This window comes from Vipera berus (assembly GCF_964194415.1).
Source record: "Vipera berus genome assembly, chromosome: 3".
NCBI lineage: Eukaryota > Metazoa > Chordata > Lepidosauria > Squamata > Viperidae > Vipera > Vipera berus.
The window spans coordinates 70856004-70873899 of NC_138204.1; the positions used below are offsets into that span (position 1 = coordinate 70856004).

The 17896-nt window shown below is 36.7% G+C and overlaps 1 protein-coding gene across 1 annotated transcript in view; it reads left to right on the plus strand.

Annotated features, from left to right (window-relative positions):
- The window catches only part of SGIP1 (SH3GL interacting endocytic adaptor 1), a gene marked incomplete at both ends in the record, with an annotated part of 128204 nt that overhangs the window by 99163 nt on the left and 11145 nt on the right, over window positions 1–17896 (plus strand). The window contains 2 exons of the mRNA XM_081325489.1: window positions 2287–2343; window positions 3581–3640. Of these exons, the coding sequence (XP_081181615.1) occupies window positions 2287–2343; window positions 3581–3640 (117 nt within the window). The remainder of the gene's footprint in view (window positions 1–2286; window positions 2344–3580; window positions 3641–17896) is intronic.

Consider the following 17896-nt stretch of genomic DNA (forward strand, 5'->3'; position numbering starts at 1 on the left):
TTACTTTATTGCAATTGTTTTTGTTATTAGAAAATGAATTTACTTTCGGCTACAGCGTGCATTCAACTAGTAACTTGTTAAACTTTTAATCAAGTGCTTCAAAATCTTTGTTGCCTTTCTGAAAAATCTAAATTCAATTTCATTGTCTATTATGCGTAATGTGACATTGGGAAGAAGATCTGAGGCATTTTTCCGACTTCTTTCCAAATACATTATTTATCTTTGTTTTTAATTTGCTTTTGGACAATAGCAGCATGAACATTTTATCAATCAGTGAAATGAATAGCAACTCACTTAATGCTATAATGTTATAAACTGCGGTCTTTTAGTAGGCTGTGTCATGAGTGACTCAAATGTTTGTATTGTATGTGAAGCTGAGTGTTCCATATATTAGTGCATTTTGTAGGAAACTGAATTTATTCAATACAGTACTTAAGGAGCATGTGTAAAATCTTCAGACTGCGAAGGTATTTCAGAAATTGCAGTTGCAAATCACTCTTGCAGGCTGATTTGTAAAAACTATAAAGATAAAACAAAAGTACCATATAAATTTACCTTAGAATAATTACTATTATTTAGGGGAGCTGCTGATATCTTTAATGAAATCTTCTACAGATATTAAAGTTTCCAAATACCAGTTGTATTTACAGTAGAATGATGTTCTTAGAGATTTTGTTGAATATATAATGGGATATAGATAGGTTGTAGTACAAAATGATTTTATAAATTATGCAAGAAAAATGGCTTAAGAAATCATATTGGCTCTTATTTTATCATTGTTATATTTAATGATTACTTATGTGTTACAAATAAATGGCTAAGCATTATTTATGTTTATAATATTAAAATAACATAAACTAGGTATATATAGTACAATGCAATTTAATTTCTTAATTTCTATATTTGAAATTTGTTGAATCTGTATTTCTGTGCTAGAGAGAGCCATAGGAATGGTCACATTCTTGGCAAACCACTTTTTAGACTATTTTTAATGTATTATTGAATGCAAGAATATACATTTTTCTTGTATTAAAGCAAGCTGTTTTGTCCTTTTGATATTGTTGGATGTCTGTGGCCATGCTCAAAAATTTGTTTCATTGTTCTAAATGAAGAAAACAATTATTAAAATTTCAAATTCTGTGTTCTCCCCATGCTCTCCCTGAGCAGGGACGGAGGGAAGGACCGTATTTCCCACAGGTATCCTAATTTTAACAATCTCCCTTAATTTTCTGTTGCAAGATAAGAAAAAAACAAAACAGGGAATGTTTCAGAATATATTGGCTTTGGAAGAAAATAAATGGAATTTAGTCTTCTAAAAACAGGATGTTTACTTACCATATCTGTTTAAAAGCATCCTTTACTCCAAAAGTTTCTTGATGCTGTGAAAATTGGTAAGGTAGTCTGGTATTGAATGAGATGGAATGGGCTTGACTAATTGCATATGTTACCAGGTGTGCTCAATATCCTGAATGGTATAACATATAATAATTTCTAGCTGAAGGCAAAAACTTGATGGGCAGTTTCTACTGTGGGGATGAAGTGGCAATTACAGTTGAACCAAACTTGGTTGTACAAAGATTAGTTTGGGCCTTTCATTTGAACAAACAACACAGATTTCAAAATACATGCTAGGAACTTGTCCCTTGGAGCAGGGCCCCTTCTTGCTGGGTCTTCATCACAGCTGCATCACAAACATGCAAGCTACCCCCATTTACAGCAAAACAGATGAGAGGAGGGTGTACATTGGGAAAAATCTTCATATTGCAAGAATGATTGAATGAAATATACTTGAAAACAGGGAAATCCATTAAGGTTTTCAATAAAAAATAATAATAACACTTCAATAGGTATAATTGCAATAGGAGGCAGTAGATGAGAAGGACAAGATTTTAAATCTATGCAGCTAAAAAATTGAAGTGGTTGCCCACACATTCATTTGAAATAAAGAATAATGTTTAGCGGAGATTTCATGCTTCTCAGTCATATTATTTTATCATGTATTGTTCTCTTAATTTCTGAGATTTATTCCATACGTTTATGCTTTGTCCAAAAGAATATGGCATAGATTTCATTCATTCATTTGTCCTTTCTTATATTTGTTTTTGTGTTGGTGGTAATATTGAACATGATTTTCATAATAAAAGAGCTGTGTCCACCATTTCTATGTAAATCTTTTTTATTGTAATATTTGTGGATTTGGTTAATAAGGAGCTCCTTGGTTTTCATTTAGAATTTGTGTTTGCATTGTTTTTCTTTTGCATTTCTTTTGCTTGTGGATTTTGGAAGATGATACTTATAATGACAAATTGTCCATGTTTTCAAGGCACTGTGAAACACCTGCAAGTATTGTACAAGCAGAGTTGTGGGTTTTTTAAAAAAAAAAATCCAAGCCATTGTCATCCAAATGTTTTCTTCACTACCACTCTCACTATGACAATTGACACTATGAGAGTCAAATGCATTAAATGCATAGCTGATATAGAGGAACTCATGTTGCACATAAGAATTCTGTCTTCTGAATGTTCGTTTCTCCAAAATGAGTTTCTGAGTGGTGACATAATGTTTGATACATTGATACAGGCATAACAAAACCTATTAAGGACTATTATGGACAAAAAATTAATTATATATGTTTTTCTTCCAACAACCTGAGACAGAAAGACATCCATGCATACATCCATGCCTAAATGGATACATATATTGTTTCCAGGAATTTTAGAGCTAGGTGTGCTCTTTTAGTAATAGAAGTTTAGCATGAAATTCCAATTGTTAGTCATGTTGCCTGAATTCTTAAATAATGAAAGTCAAAGAAACTGTTAATTGCCGACAAGTAATGTTAAAAGCTTCCCTGTTTGGAATTTTAATAAAGTAAAAGGATGAATAAAACCCTGCACTTACCCAGCATTACAGAAATTCTGTAATTCTGTTTATTAATCCGAATTAAGCATTGCTACTTGGATAAACTCTGAGCCAGAGGTTGATGTCCCCTTGGGAAGGCCATCAATTTTGAAGATCCATAATATCAGATTTACAGTGTATGTTACCTTTACAAATAGTGCATGTGGCTCCAGAAACTACTTTAGGCCTCCCCTTGATTCATGATTGTTCTAAGACAGAAATGTAGCATTATTTGGTTCTCTTATTTTTAAATGTTTCTCGCTCGAACAACTTTATAGACTTGCAGCTTCATCTTTTCAAAGGGAAAAGACACGTAAATGGCAAATTCCACTGGAATTAAACTATATTAAACTGGTATCAGGCATTGAAATTATACCCCACCAAGAGAAATAAAATAAAATTAAAGAAGAGGGAGAGAAAAAAAATCTCAATCACATTTTCAGAAGTTCACAGTTATCCCCATCTGGTAGGATTCCATACTTGCTTATTTTGTTTCTTCCCAAAACAAAACAAGACCATAGTCGATTAAAATCCTCCCCAATTTTCCTTGCACATTAACAGCTTTCAGCACCTCCTCTTTCCCTGTAGTGAGATTAATAACCTGCCTTTCTGACTCACACTTATGTCCTTCTCTCTCCTCTCCTTAACCTTTCCCATTCCGCTTCAACTCCCGGCCATACAGAGAATGAACAGCCTTCTCTCGTCTGGTTTGACAGAGGAAAGTTTTATTTGACTTTTGAAGGTAAGTAGTGCATAGCATATTGGCTTGGGCCTTTCAACATCCTTCTTCTTATATTTTAATAGAAGCCCATTGGCTTCTTCCAAATAAAGAAACCAACTCTACTTTTCAGTATAGTTAATGCTATGGCTACTTAGTGGAAATGGTGGGCTCAATCAAAATCATTTTTAAATTGAGTTATTGCTACAATATCCATTCGATTGTTTTAATTATTTTCATATAAAGGTAAAAAGAGGATATTTATACAGTAAATATTAAAAAAAAACAACCTCAGTTACTAATCATCAAGGAACTTGACTCTGTCAACCAAGGCTTCTGATATGCTTTGCAAGCAAGTTTGCATTTTATAGTCATTACATTATATATACATAAATATGTTTGTACTTCTACTTGTAGAATTTGCCATCATACTGAAAATCTACCAAATAATTAATAAAATATTATATTATACTAATTAATTGCTTGAATTGTACATTAGCATTTTTAGAAAGTAAAAATGATTTTTTAGGGTAAACTAACATTGTTCAGTTTATAAAAATTATGAATGACCCGTTTATACCTTAGCATTCTCCAATGACACTCATCATATTAAACTATGTGTGACTTTTTTCCAGCTTTGCTATTAATGAGATTTACATCTTACCTTATAATGAGTGTTTCATTCCATGAACCTATTTCTTGTTTTAGCTGGAACAAGAATCTAACTTGTTTTAATCTAATCTATGACGTTTTGTACTTATATATTCACGGTATCTGTGGGATTTTATAATCAAGTGTACACATTTTATAGACAAGTGTACACAGGTTAGATCCAGAGTTCAACCATGATCCAGAATTTTGATCATGGTATCTGATACTGGTGGGTCTTCAGTCTTTTTTTTTAATTTTATTTTGCATCTCCATAAAATCCTCTCTAGAGCATTGGAGCTTCTCTTAGGTGGCATTGAAGAAGGGAGCCTGAAGGGAAACTAGCAAAATTACCTTCCCTTGACTATCTGCGGAGGTTCTGTTGGAGCCAATTGAAGCCATGGAGCCATGAACCTTTAGGATCAAGCCAATTAATTCTTGCAGAGGAATGTCACTTTGGTGACAAGTCTTGTAATTGCTCTGTGCTTTCTTTTTAAAAAAATTGAATTAATATAATATATATTGACATGGAAGAAAAACAACTCGTGGCATAAGAGGAACTAAACGTAACATTGAGCCATTCCATATACGTGCCACATCTAAATTGCCCTTTGTGATGCACTTAATAAGAAAAATAATGCAGTTTGGTGGCTTTAGGAATCAATCATTTCTTTTTCATCTATGTGCTGCATACAGCATGTGTGAAAAAGGGATTTCCCTTAGTTAAGAAGCAGCTGCCTAAACCTGCCCTAAGACATCAAGCTAATTTGTAGATAGTTGTTTGTTACTTTCAGGTTTCTGTCTTTCAGGAAAACATTTCAGGGTTTTAGAGGCCTAGGCATAATACAGCTATTCCAATTGCAAATGTCATATCCCTTCTGTGACCAGTAGTTTATATGGTTGGAAACCATTCAGAATGGAGTGATTGTGCTGATCTAGAAAACAGCTATAAAACAGGGATTTTGATTGCATAATGCATGCATTTCTCTCAATCATTCAAACACTGAGTCAATCTGCACCGATATCCTTGCTTCCAAACATATTGTTCCCTATCTAACCTTAAATTGCTCACATCCTCATTTTCTTTTAGCAGATGTTCAAGGCTGAAGCCTTCAAGATAGGTGCAGAGGCAGTGTTCCAGGTGTTCTTGTTCCAGCAGATCTTAATATGAAAATGTGTACCTGTCCATGCACGTGCGTGGTTGATCTTGTGTTTCAACCTTTTGCAAATGAGAGTACTGTATTTCCAAGTATCCATAATTGCTGTCTCATTTACCTTCCATTACATTTAACAATGCAAGCTGGTGGTGGTTGCAGGCATTCTCAGATACTCATCAAACATATTTTTACTATTGGGCCTGGGGCTAAACTTTTTAATAGGAATTTGCAATGCATATACTAGCATTAAAAAATACTGTATCACTATATTCCTCCTTTTTCCCTGTGCTCATCAGCATTTTCTTTCTAAGATCCCTATTGTATTTTCAAAACAATAGCACCACATACACATAACTTTCAGTAAATAGATTAGTTATTTGGGGACAGTTAGAAGAAGAAGTTCAAGAATGCGCTGCAGCAAAATGGAATGAATGTGCAATCTCTGATAGAATGAGCAGGATAATTTTATGTTTTCAATTAATTTTGTAGAATAAATGGCTGAGTAATCATCTATAATCAAGAAAGAGAACCAAACAATTTGACAAATGAGGAGTCTTTTCATTCCCTTCCACCAGAGTTTCACGACTTTGGCAACTTTAAGACGTGTGGGCTTCAGCTCCCAGAATTCCCCAGCCAGCATGTAGTTCACAGATTTTCAAGTTGCCAAGATTGAGAAACAGTGCATTACACCAGGGCTTTTCAACCAGTGGTACGGGTACCACCTGTGGTACATTGGCACCTGGCAGGTGGTACGCGACCATCCTAAAAAAGTGGTAGCGGGGGAAGGGAATGAGCTGAACCGGTGGCAGCACTGCACAATACTGAGCGAGAGATGGCTGGAGCTGCAGAGCTGTCAGGGCTCAGCGGAAGCGCCAGGATCAGCGCCAGGCTCCAGCTGGAGCTTGGTGCTGATCCTGGCGCTTTTGAGCCCAGAAGAAGTGCTGATCAGCTGGAATGTTGCAGCATCTCCAGGGTCTTGTGATTTACATTCAGATGCTTGACAACTGATTCATATTTATGACAGTCACAGTGTCCCAGGGTCATGTGAAGTGACCAAAACCTGCTGCAACCACCCAGCACAGGGGGGATAAAAACCAAACACCCCCCACCCCACCCCCGCTGCCAATCCTCAACAGAAATGCTCACAACAATTAAAACCTTGGATAGGAGGAAGAGCGCCGCCGGGCAGGCAGGCATCTTGCTCGGCTGTGGCTTGGGGGGCACTTTTTTCAGTGCCATTGTAACTTCGAACAGTCACTAAGTGAACCGTTGTAAGTCGAGGACTATCTGTACTTCACTTTTTCCTTTTTTGGCGGGGGGTCATCAAGTTTTTGACACCTTGCTAGGCGACTGGTGGTACTCAGATGTTGCCGTATCCTAAAAGTGGTACAATGGGTGAAAAGCTTGAAAAGCCCTGCATTACACTATTGCAGCCTCTTTTTTTGAACCGGGATTCCTCTCTGGCTCCACAATCACTGGTGCAGATTGTACTGTAGATCAACAAAACATCCAGCATCTGTTATTTCCTGTGGCAATGTTTCTGTACTATGCCAAACTGCGTCTCCCCAACAAAGAAACAAATATTTGAGATAGTTATTAAAAAAAGAGAGCAACATTTTATAATTAAGCATGGTAGATAAATCTCTAATAAATGAGTCATATTCCATTATACTAATTAAATAAGCACTAAATATATAAAATGTGTGATTTCAGATGCAGCATGGGAATTATTTTCAGATTGTTTTCTGATGCTTAAATTAGTTCGTTTGAAATACAACAAACAATAAATCAGCAACTGACATTTCAAATTGAATGATATAATTAAAAATATAAAACACATTCTAAAAAAAATATATTGGGATTCATTAAATTAATACAAAAGATTGAATGCTAACCAAAGAAAGAGCTTTTCTAAAAATCTTTATAGCCCAATTTCAATATAAATAAATTCTTTCTGCAGTATATTGCTCCCAAGTTGAAAAAGTATACATGCTTATTGGCAGCCAGTGTTGCTGTGCTCCAAAGCACTCTCTGCTGTTCATTATAAGGAGGCAGCAGCACATTATATACAGTAAATTACAGCTTATAAATGACATTGTCTTGTGTACGATGCACTGCCTGGATCAAAGTGAGCAATACAAGCAATACATGTGTAGAGTCATACTGTAATTGATGATTGTCATAGAATTGATGAGAATCAGACTTCAACATTTGGAGGTTCCCATTCTGCCCATTTCAGAAGTAGTTTGAAGATTTGTTAATGTTCAATCGCTAAGTCATGTCCGACTCTTTTCAACCCCAAGGACTATACCATGCCAGCCCCCCTGTCCTCCACTATCTCCCAGAATTTGCCCAAATTTATGTTCATTGCATCAATGGCACTATCCAACCATCTCATCCTCTTCTCCAGGGGTCCCCAACCTATGGTCTGCGGCCGGGGATCGGGCTGCAAGCTCTTGGCCAGCGGGCTGTGGAAATGGCTGGCTGGTGCGTGCACCTGTGGCCGTGCATTCCCCCCACTTGTAGTAGCACCTGTGGCCCCATTTGCACATGCACATGGGCGTGAACAGGGATGCTAGCATGAGGCGGGTGTTGTTCTGAACCAGCCTTCTACCGGCCTTGCAATAAGGCAAACCCCTGTTCAAACAGTAGAGACTGGAGAGCGTCTAAGGCTGGAAAGCGTCTGCCAAGATTTATTACTCAAATAACAGAACAAGAAACAAAAACACTGGAACTTTAATCCTCAAATGGAAGGGTTGCTTTCAGCAACCAGCCCTTCCCCAAACACTCCTTTTATTTAGAGTTCAGGGCGTGGCCTCCCTGTGCCTCCTCCCGAGGAGTCCCACAGCCTTTCTCTGTTTGTTCCTGCTCGACTGCCTCCTGCGTCGGGCGTCCTTGAACAGGGCCAGCTGTGGGTCATCATCCTCCGCACTATCGGGCTCACGCAGCTGAGAAGAGGGCCCCGGCTGGGGGCTCTGCGAAGCCTCCAAGCCATCATCAGCCAGTTCGTCTTCCACACACTCCTCCTCCCCCTCATCTGAGTCATCCGAGACATCTGAGCCGGCTGCCGGACCCACAGGCTGGCCCTGAGTCACAACAGATGTCTGCAGCCCATTTGCACATGCGCTGCTAGCCCAGGTGGTTTGTGTTGCCCATTTGCACATGCGCATACAGGCTGCTAGTCGCCATGGGAGTGCATGGCCATTCGTGCATGTGCATGGCACCAGCACATGCCACATGTGCCAATGGGGCTGCTAGTGCGGCACCAGTGTGCATGGCCCCGTGAAGCTGCTCTCCTTCCCTCCGGTCCTCAAGTCCGGAAAGGTTGGAGACCTCTGCTCTTCTCCTTCAGTCTTCAATCTTTCTCAACATCAGGGGCTTTTCCAATGAGCCCTCTCTTCTCATTTGGTAGCCAGAGTATTTGAGCTTCGGCTTCAGCATCTGTCCTTCCAAAGGACAGTCAGGGTTAATTTCCTTTAGGATTGACTGATTTGACCTCCTTGTAGTCCAAGAGACTCTCAACAGTCTTCTCCAACACCACAATTTGAAAACATCAATTCTATGGCACTCAGCCATATATTACTCGGGGAAAACCATAGCTTTGACTATACGGACCTTAGTTAAAGGTTACAGAATAATTTAAGGAAGAACGGTAGCTTAATGTTTTAGCTCTTATTTCTGTTCCAGTAGTCTCAGATTCAGTGCCTGAGTGAATTTAGGGTTAATAGACATTTAGCTATTTTTGGCTCCAAAATCTTTGGGAATTACACACATTTTTCTGTAGAATCTATACATTGTGGTCAGTACTATGCTTGATTTAACCAATGATCTGACTCTGCATATACTTTTCCTAGATTTCTAACAAGACTCCCATTAATTAAATAGTAACTGATAAAGATGTTTTGTCTTTTACAAGAGCAAGGAAGCTTGAAACACTCTATTGTGTTCTGAATACATGTATCCACAATTGTCATAAGTCTGGAAATAAGACAGGATCCATAGATGTTTTAGAGAAATAATTAGGTTCTAGCCTGTCTCTAAGGAGACAGACATATCACATAGATACTAAATGGAAACCAAGCTGCTTGCAAATCCATATGTCAGATCCAGTGAAGCTAGGGTGCCACTCCCACTAATCATACTTTGTGCCTTGTTCTCTCTAAAATCAGTGACCTGCTAGCAAAATCCCCCATTAGCTTTTTCTCTCCGCAATGTTCTTCCTGATTCCACATTGCCGTTATGTAACAGTATAAAATAATTGGTAAATGAATCATTTTTATTTTCCCCCTCTTTCTCATCTTCTGTATCATGACTGTTATATTACAAACTTATAGTATCCACTATAAATCACTTCGAGTGTTTTAATAGAAAGACAGGTGTAAATATATTGACTGCCATCTTCTTACCTGAAATGTATAACTTACATGAATGGATTTTAAGTAGGTTTCCATGAAGTGAAAATGCCTTTCAGATGCTGTGTTGTTGATCCCTGGTAAATCTGGCTCTCACCAGAACCAGAACCAGAACCAGATCCAGAACCAGAGGCACATACACGTTTTACCCTAACAGTAACGTACAACCATATCCTAAGTGCCTCTGCAAAGCAATTTTATAGAAAGTAGCTGTTGAGTTGAAATCAGGAACACATACATACCCACCGGAAGAGTTTTGGAAAATAGAACTATCAACACTGTACAAAAGCAGGATTAAAAATTTGAGAATAATGTCTATTACCTGTATATGGCATGTGTAAATGGGGTTGTTTGAGCCAAGAGCTGTGTGTGTAGTTAATGACTCATGAGCTATTCTAAGTACTTTTTATGACTTGAATTCAGTAATAGTATTTAACAAATTGAAATTTAATCAACACAAAAGAGAGGTATTTTTGTTTAGGTAGACTCCGAAATTTCTTTGGGATAGGTAGTATTCCCCCCCCCCCCAAAGAAAATCAGAATTTCAATCTGGAAGTACTTCTAGACTGAGCTTTGTACTTGAATGTTAACAAATAAGTGCTTAAGCTTGTATTTCAATTCTGTCTGTTCTGGAAAAAAATTATGGCCTGGCTATAATATAAAGCATCTGCACTAGTTTATTGCTTTTGAATATTTTTTGAATTTATTATTCTCAAAAATAGAAGTTAATTTTAAAAACACTTGAATAATCAAAGACTCTTGCTGTTAAATAAATTACATATGTTATATTTATAGTATGAATCTATGAGTAGAGAATAGAAGCATGTAAATTCAAAAGTTCTTTCATATAAGAATTAAGTAACATTTGATATATAAGCATTTGTTAAATTTAATTTTGAAGCAAAATTATGAGCCATTATTCAACTGTTTTAATGCTGTTTTCCACTGCCCTGAAATTCTTTATACCAACTGTTTGTGGTAAATTTGCAAAAGAAAAACTCAAGAAAGTCAATCACATGATAACAATGGGTTTAATAATGTATCGCATATTTGTCAGGCAGGAGGCACCAAATAATCCTAGCTTTTTTATTTCTGGGGTGTATTTTGGCATCTAAAATTCTCAACTTACCTGCGGGCATATATAGTAGCTGCACATCTATTTAGAAACTGGATCTAAGTGATCAAGAGCTACAAAGTTTCTAACATACAGTATATGTTCCAACCAAAATAATTACATTATTTGAGTTTGGGGAAGTTAGATGAAAGAAAAAAGGCAAACCCCCCCCCATACTTTCTATTCATTCTTTATACTGTATATGAGAGGATTTGTTCAGGTTGCATTATATTCTATAACAGGGGTCTTCAAGTTTGGCCCTTTTATGACTTGTGGACTTCAACTCCCAGAATTCCTGAGCCAGCGTGCCTGGCTGAGGAATTCTGGGAGTTGAAGTCCACAAGTCATAAAAGGGCCACATTTGTAGATCCCTGTTCTATAATTATCAAAGGACACGAGAATTTCTGGAAAAGAGAAGTAAAAAAAAGTCAGAAATATTATTCTCAAAATTCTTTTATATAGGGTGAATTGAAAATTAATTGCAAATATTTGTTTTTGGATGCAAGGAAAAAACTCTTCTTTTGCACCACCTTTGTGGACACTAATCCATTATCAATCTTTTTTATTTATTTTTTTATTTAAAGAGTTTTAAAGTTTTACAATACATTTTAAACATAAACATAACATACATTATCCAGTACATTTAAAACATAGCCCCAATTCCCCTCCCTCCCCGTCCCCCCCGACTTCCCAGAGCTGAATACAGGGTATTGCCTTTAACAAACTTAAACTAAAATATGCTAAATAACTATAATTAAACTCTAAATCCTATCACACTTTAACTCCCTTAAACATAACTAAATAATAACACATCTTATAATTCTAATAATTAATCCATTATCAATCTTGACTCTGTTGTCCCAAATAAATAGGAGTCACACCTTTAGACTAAGGATCAGCATAAGATGTTTTGATCTTCTGTTGAATTCAGTACAATACAGACCCATATTCCAACCATTGAAACCAATAGACTACCTTGTTTTTCGCTCCAGAATGCCAGAATAGATAAGGAACAGTTTGTGTTCACTAGTACACAATGCCCAAACTGCAAAATAATAATGTCAATTAGTTGATTTTTAAAAAACTGTTTCAAAACATCTTAAAAATCCATTAAAAGATAAAATTGATTAAATCAGTAATCAGGAAAACGCTCTCACTTTTTCAACAGAGGGAATGTTTCAGTTTGTTAAATTAATCCCGAACACAGTATATAGGCAAGTATATAGGCACACAAACAACAAAAAGTAATTTATTTAACAAATATATTTTCAGTTACAATTTAACTAGAAGTTTTAACAGCTTAACAGGAGCAAGCAATCTCTCCCTGAAAAGAACAAACAGAAATAGCCAAGTCAATTAAATTATACTGTGTTGTGGCTTTTTTTCTCTTTTCAAAGAATTATTAAAAGTAATTTTGCACTCAGTGCCCCAATGCAAAATTACCTTTAATAATCATTTGTATTAATAAATAGAAAATTTTAAATAGTACTAATATTTAATAGTATTAGTATTAACACTTTTAGTGTTAATAATACAATGTGTTGGTATTAATAAATAGTAACTGTAACTATATTAGCTACATTAATAAATAGAAATTATAGATATGGCCAGATAGTGAACAAGAAAAGAAGCAAATCCACTAACTTAGAAGTGAGTCAGCAAAAGTTGAAAAACATATGTTAGCACAGCACAGGGGGGAAAAAGAGCAGAATTATTTATCATCCATGCCAAAGTAACATAGAATGAATAGTCTTGAAACTCGACTAGCTTCAAAAACCTGCACACAATAAACACATCCTAAGTCCCATTAAATCAGCACAAGACAGAAACTTTGCTGTTTTAAATGCGCTCTGAAACAGAACATTAACAAAACAAAAGCACACACACAGAATGCAACCACACATACCCAGTGCTTTTTTTGTAAAAGAAAAAGGTGCCAGAACTCACACATGTCATACAACCTGCCTTGCCTACCCTACAAGGTTCCATCCAAAAAAGCTGCCGGAACTGCGTTCTGAGCGTTCTATGAGAAAAAAAGCCCTGCACATACCACACAAACACATCAACCAACATTAGGCAAAGTTATTTCAACAACTTTAGTCTCATGTATTAAACTTATTAATGCAAGCCTATGCACATATACCTTTGCATTATCTGTCTGCAGTATTAAATATAGCACAGGCATTGTACATCTGATCCAGATAAATACTAACTGCTCTGCGCACAGGAAACCTGGATTAGAATGCCACCGTCACCTCTGGAAGCTTCCTTTGAGCCTTTCACTGTCTCTTATCTCCTCTTCTTCAGAGGGTTGTTATTGTTTAGAAAAAACCAAGTTCCTGAAGGGGAAAAAAGGATATCAATTTGACAAATGAATAAATTAAAGTGTCTCCAGGACAATGTTTTTTGGGGAAAAACAGCAATCACTTTCCAGGCATCTGCAAACAACAATTTCTTCTGTCTGTGCATTAAACTGCTGCTTTCCTCTTAACACTCCAATCCCACAGTGTCCCATTCTTCCAATAGTAGCAGTAGTATAACCAACCACTGCTAATAGATTATATAGGCTGGGAACAGACTGGAAAAACAGTAACTTATTACAAGCCAGAAGACAGCAGCAACACTTGGGACAATAAAAGATAATATTTGTAACTCAGAGTTGAACTGTGGGGTCCTTGGTGCTCTCTGAGCTTGGTTGTTTTCTTGCAGATGTCTCATTACCAAACCAGGTAACTTCATCAGTGCTAGAAGGGTTTGCCTTCTTCTGATATACTAAAGTATTATAATATGCAACGTTTATGGTACATAAAAAGAGAACATACCTCACTGCCTTCTAGCACTGGTGATGTTACCTTGTTTGGTACGAAACATCTGCAAAAAAACAACCAAGCTCAGAGAGCACTAAGGACCAATAGAATAGAATAGAGCTGGAAGAGACATTGGAGGTCTTCTAGTCCAGCCCTCTGCTCAATCAGGAGAGCATATCATTTCAGACAAGTGACTGTCTAGTTTCTTCTTAAAAACCTCCAGTGATGGAGCACCCGCAATTTCTGAAGGCAAGCTGTTCCACTGGTTAATCTTCCTCACTGTTAGGAAGTTTCTCCTTAATTCCAGGTTGCTTCTCTCTTTGGTCAGTTTCCAACCATTGTTTCTTGTCCTGCCCTCTGGTGCTTTGAGAATATTTGTGACAGCCCCTCAAATACTGGAATGCTGCTATCATGACACCCCTGTTCCTTCTTTTCTTTAGACTACCCAAACCCAATTCCTGTAGCCATTCTTTATATATTTTAGTCTCCAGGCCTTTGATCATTTTAGTTGCTCTTCTCTGAGCTTTTTCCAAAGTCTCGAAATCTTTTTTGTAGTATGGTGACCAAAATTGGTTGCAGTATTCCAGGTGTGGTCTTACTAGGGTTTTATAAAGCAGTTCTAATATTTGCATGATCTTGATTCAATGCCTCTGTTTATACAGCCCAGGATTGTATTAGCTTTTTTGGCGGCGGCTGCTGGCTCATATTCAAGTGATCATGCACTGGGACCTCAACGTCCCTCTCACAGTTACTGTTTTTGAGCCAGGTCTAGTCTAATTTGTACTTATACATTTCATTTTTCTTGCCTAAATGTAAAACTTTGCTTTTCTCCACATTAAAAGTCATTTTGTTGGATAAGGCCCATCGTTCAAGTTTGTCAATATCTTTTTGGATTCTGAGGTGTTGGATATTCTTGCCAGTTTAGTGTCATCTGCAAATTTGATAAGTTTCCCATCTATTCTCTCCTCTAAGTCATTGATGAAGATATTGAAGAGTAGTGGGCCTAAGATGGAGTCTTGTGGTACCCCACTGCTTATTTCTCTCCATGTGGATATAGTACTATTGAGGACTACTCACTGAGCACGGTTTGTCAGCTAGCTACAAATCCATCAGGTGGTGATGTTGTCTATCCCACCTTTTTCTAGCTTACTAAGCAGCACATTGTTGTCTACTTTGTCAAATGCCTTACTGAAATCTAAGTATACTATATCCACAGCATTTCACTAATCTACTAATATAGTCTACTAATATAATATAATATCAAAGAATGAAATAAGATTGGTTTGACATGATCTGTTTTTAACAAATCTGTGCTGGCTACTAGTTCTAACTTTGTTTGCTTCTAGTTATTCGCAGATCTGTTTTTTTATTATCTTTTTCAGGATCTTCCCAGGTATTGATTGGTCTGTAGTTTCCTGGGTCTGTTTTTTTCCCCTTTCTTGAAGACCCTACACTTGGAACAGTCAGAACATTTAAAATCACTGCCCCCCCCCCCAATAACCAAGGTTTTGTTCCAAAGCCATGCTTTATTTCAGGCTCAGAGTATTGAAATGTTAAGACATTTTGAAGTTACAGTCTAGTGTACCATCTCCCTAATAACTGAATAAAAAATAGCATAATGAGTACTGCTACTAAATTGTGCATCATTGCTTAATTTAGAATTTGCAGGATGGATACAAAGAACAAGCACACCAAGGGAGATGTCCGAATGGCAACAAACTCTGAAGGAGTTTATTAATAAATTGTCCACAAATATACTTACAGTGCCAGGGGTCCTTCCTTGATCTGCTGCAGTGAGGCTGAGTTCTGAGGATGTCTCTGAAATTCAATTCATGAGGACATTTTTTTGCAGGATTCGACTGTCCTCTAAATGCACATGATTAACAAGAAGGAAATTAATGTTTTTATTTATATCCATCAAAGAGGAAGGCATTACACATAGGCACACAATAGAGGTGTTACATGGAAAGAAATGTTTGTCTAGCATGCTTGCCGCTCTGAGCCATGAGACACTCAGGAAGCAAAAAACATCAAACGGGTCAGCCATAGGACAATGATAAATAAGAAAAGAGGAAATATTTGTTTTAATTACAAATGAGATTGGGAGGATAAGAATGTTTTTCCTGCCTTAGGAAGACTTCCTTCATACTTTTGGAGATAATTATCTTGGTTTTATCAGCAAAATTGAAGTTCTTATAAATCCAGTCACCTCTACAACCATATGCAGCTAAAGATGGATTTTTCCCCCCCAAGATTGTTAGGATTAAAACGAAGAATTCAGTTGGCCATTTTATGATATTTTGCAAGCAGGCGGGTGCATTCCGATTAAAATGCAAGAGTGACAATAAAACAGTGTGAATTATTGAGAAAAAAGCTGCTCTCTGCAGCATTTGGATTATTATTATTTCTCTTGCTAGCTTCCTTAATTTTGAAATATATAACCTACAGTCCACTGCCTATTAAATTATGTCAACACCAATGCTTCATAGCTGTTTGGGAGAATCAGGAACAAATCTATTTTTTGTGAATTCATGCTAATTAAGCAAAGAATAATATTTAGACAGTAATATTTATCCTGAAAAATAAATGCACTGAAATGAATGGCAATTTTGCGTGCATTTATTCTGGAAAATGAAGCTTTTCTCTTTTGAGACATATCTGTGCATCTGGATGTGAAGAGTGACACAGACTAGAAATTGACTTACATAATAGATGTATTCATATGACGTTACTCATGATTTCTGCCCAGAAATATATTCAGAACATTTTTATCTTATGAAAAAAGGCCTGATTTTATTTGCAAGTAGCTTATTCAACAAGGTGTTTACATACAAATGTTGACACATTGACACAATGCTGGTTTTCAGGTGAGTATTGCATTAAATACATGTTATTTAGAATTGTTTGCCTGCATATGCAGCAAGAAAAAAAAACTTAAAACAGACCTGAATGGTTTCAGATGTATTGCTGTATTTTGACAATAATGAAGGTAATTAAAATACCAACAATCTATAGAAATACAATCAATAATACCCAAAGAGTGTTCAACTAATACAAACTTACTACAATTCTTAATGTTTCTTATTTTTAGTCAAAAATAGAATTTAAAAAACCCTCAGAAAACTGAATATAGATTAGAAGACCATTTATTAATAAATGAGTTTATTCAAAACTATAAAGACTATCTGTAGGAAATTAAATGAAAAGGTGTAATTCCTTGTGTGATTCAAATTCATGGAAGCAAAGGAATACCATTCACTGAAATTTTGTAGCTTTATTCCAACATGTCTACAATGCAGCTGAAAGACTTTTAAAAAGGTGTGTGTGCGTAGGAGGGAGCCATCGCAGTGCAATAGACACAGAAGGAAAAAGAAATAAGGATATGGTTCAACCAGCCAATGCAAATTATGGTCACTTGAAAATTTTAAGGATAGAACAAAGGTATTTTGCAAAAATGGGGATCACATGGTTGCCAGAAGACTTTATGGGACTTCATTTCCTTTATAAGCCATCAATGAGTCAACTTGAAGAAAACCCGGGGGGGGGGGAGTGGAAGGATGTAATAGTCTTACAGGAAGAAACTTGGTTCTGGGGGGAGAGGGAAGCATACAAAATGCTGTAGCCAAATAGTGCTGGGGATATGTTAGATTGGAATGAAATGTGATAGACTAATCACTTGGAAATGCTTAAGATTGCTTAGAATAGAAATAGTATCTTTGAAGCAGAACTTCAAAACATAGGCAGGGCATATATGTGTGATGGGCTGAGAGTTGGTGGAGGATGATATTTGTTCAAGAAGCAGTGGGTGGCCCATAGTTGTGATGGGACCTGGGCAAATTCTGAATCAGAGATTTTTTACTTTAGGCTTAATCCTCGTTGTTGCACAGTTGTTCCATTCACTTGCATGACAAAAATACAAATCAGTACAGTATTATTATTATTATCTGTTCACAACAATGTCAAGTCAGAGTTGACAGTCCTTTAGCTGGTGTTGGTCTTCATACACATCAAGTTCAAGAATCTAGGATGTCGTAATGCATCGGTGTAGTATATAGGTGAATCCAAGTACTGTGGCCTTTTGTAATTGACAAATGGAAATTTTGTTAATGGACAGATTTTCTAAGTATTGGCCAAGATTTTTT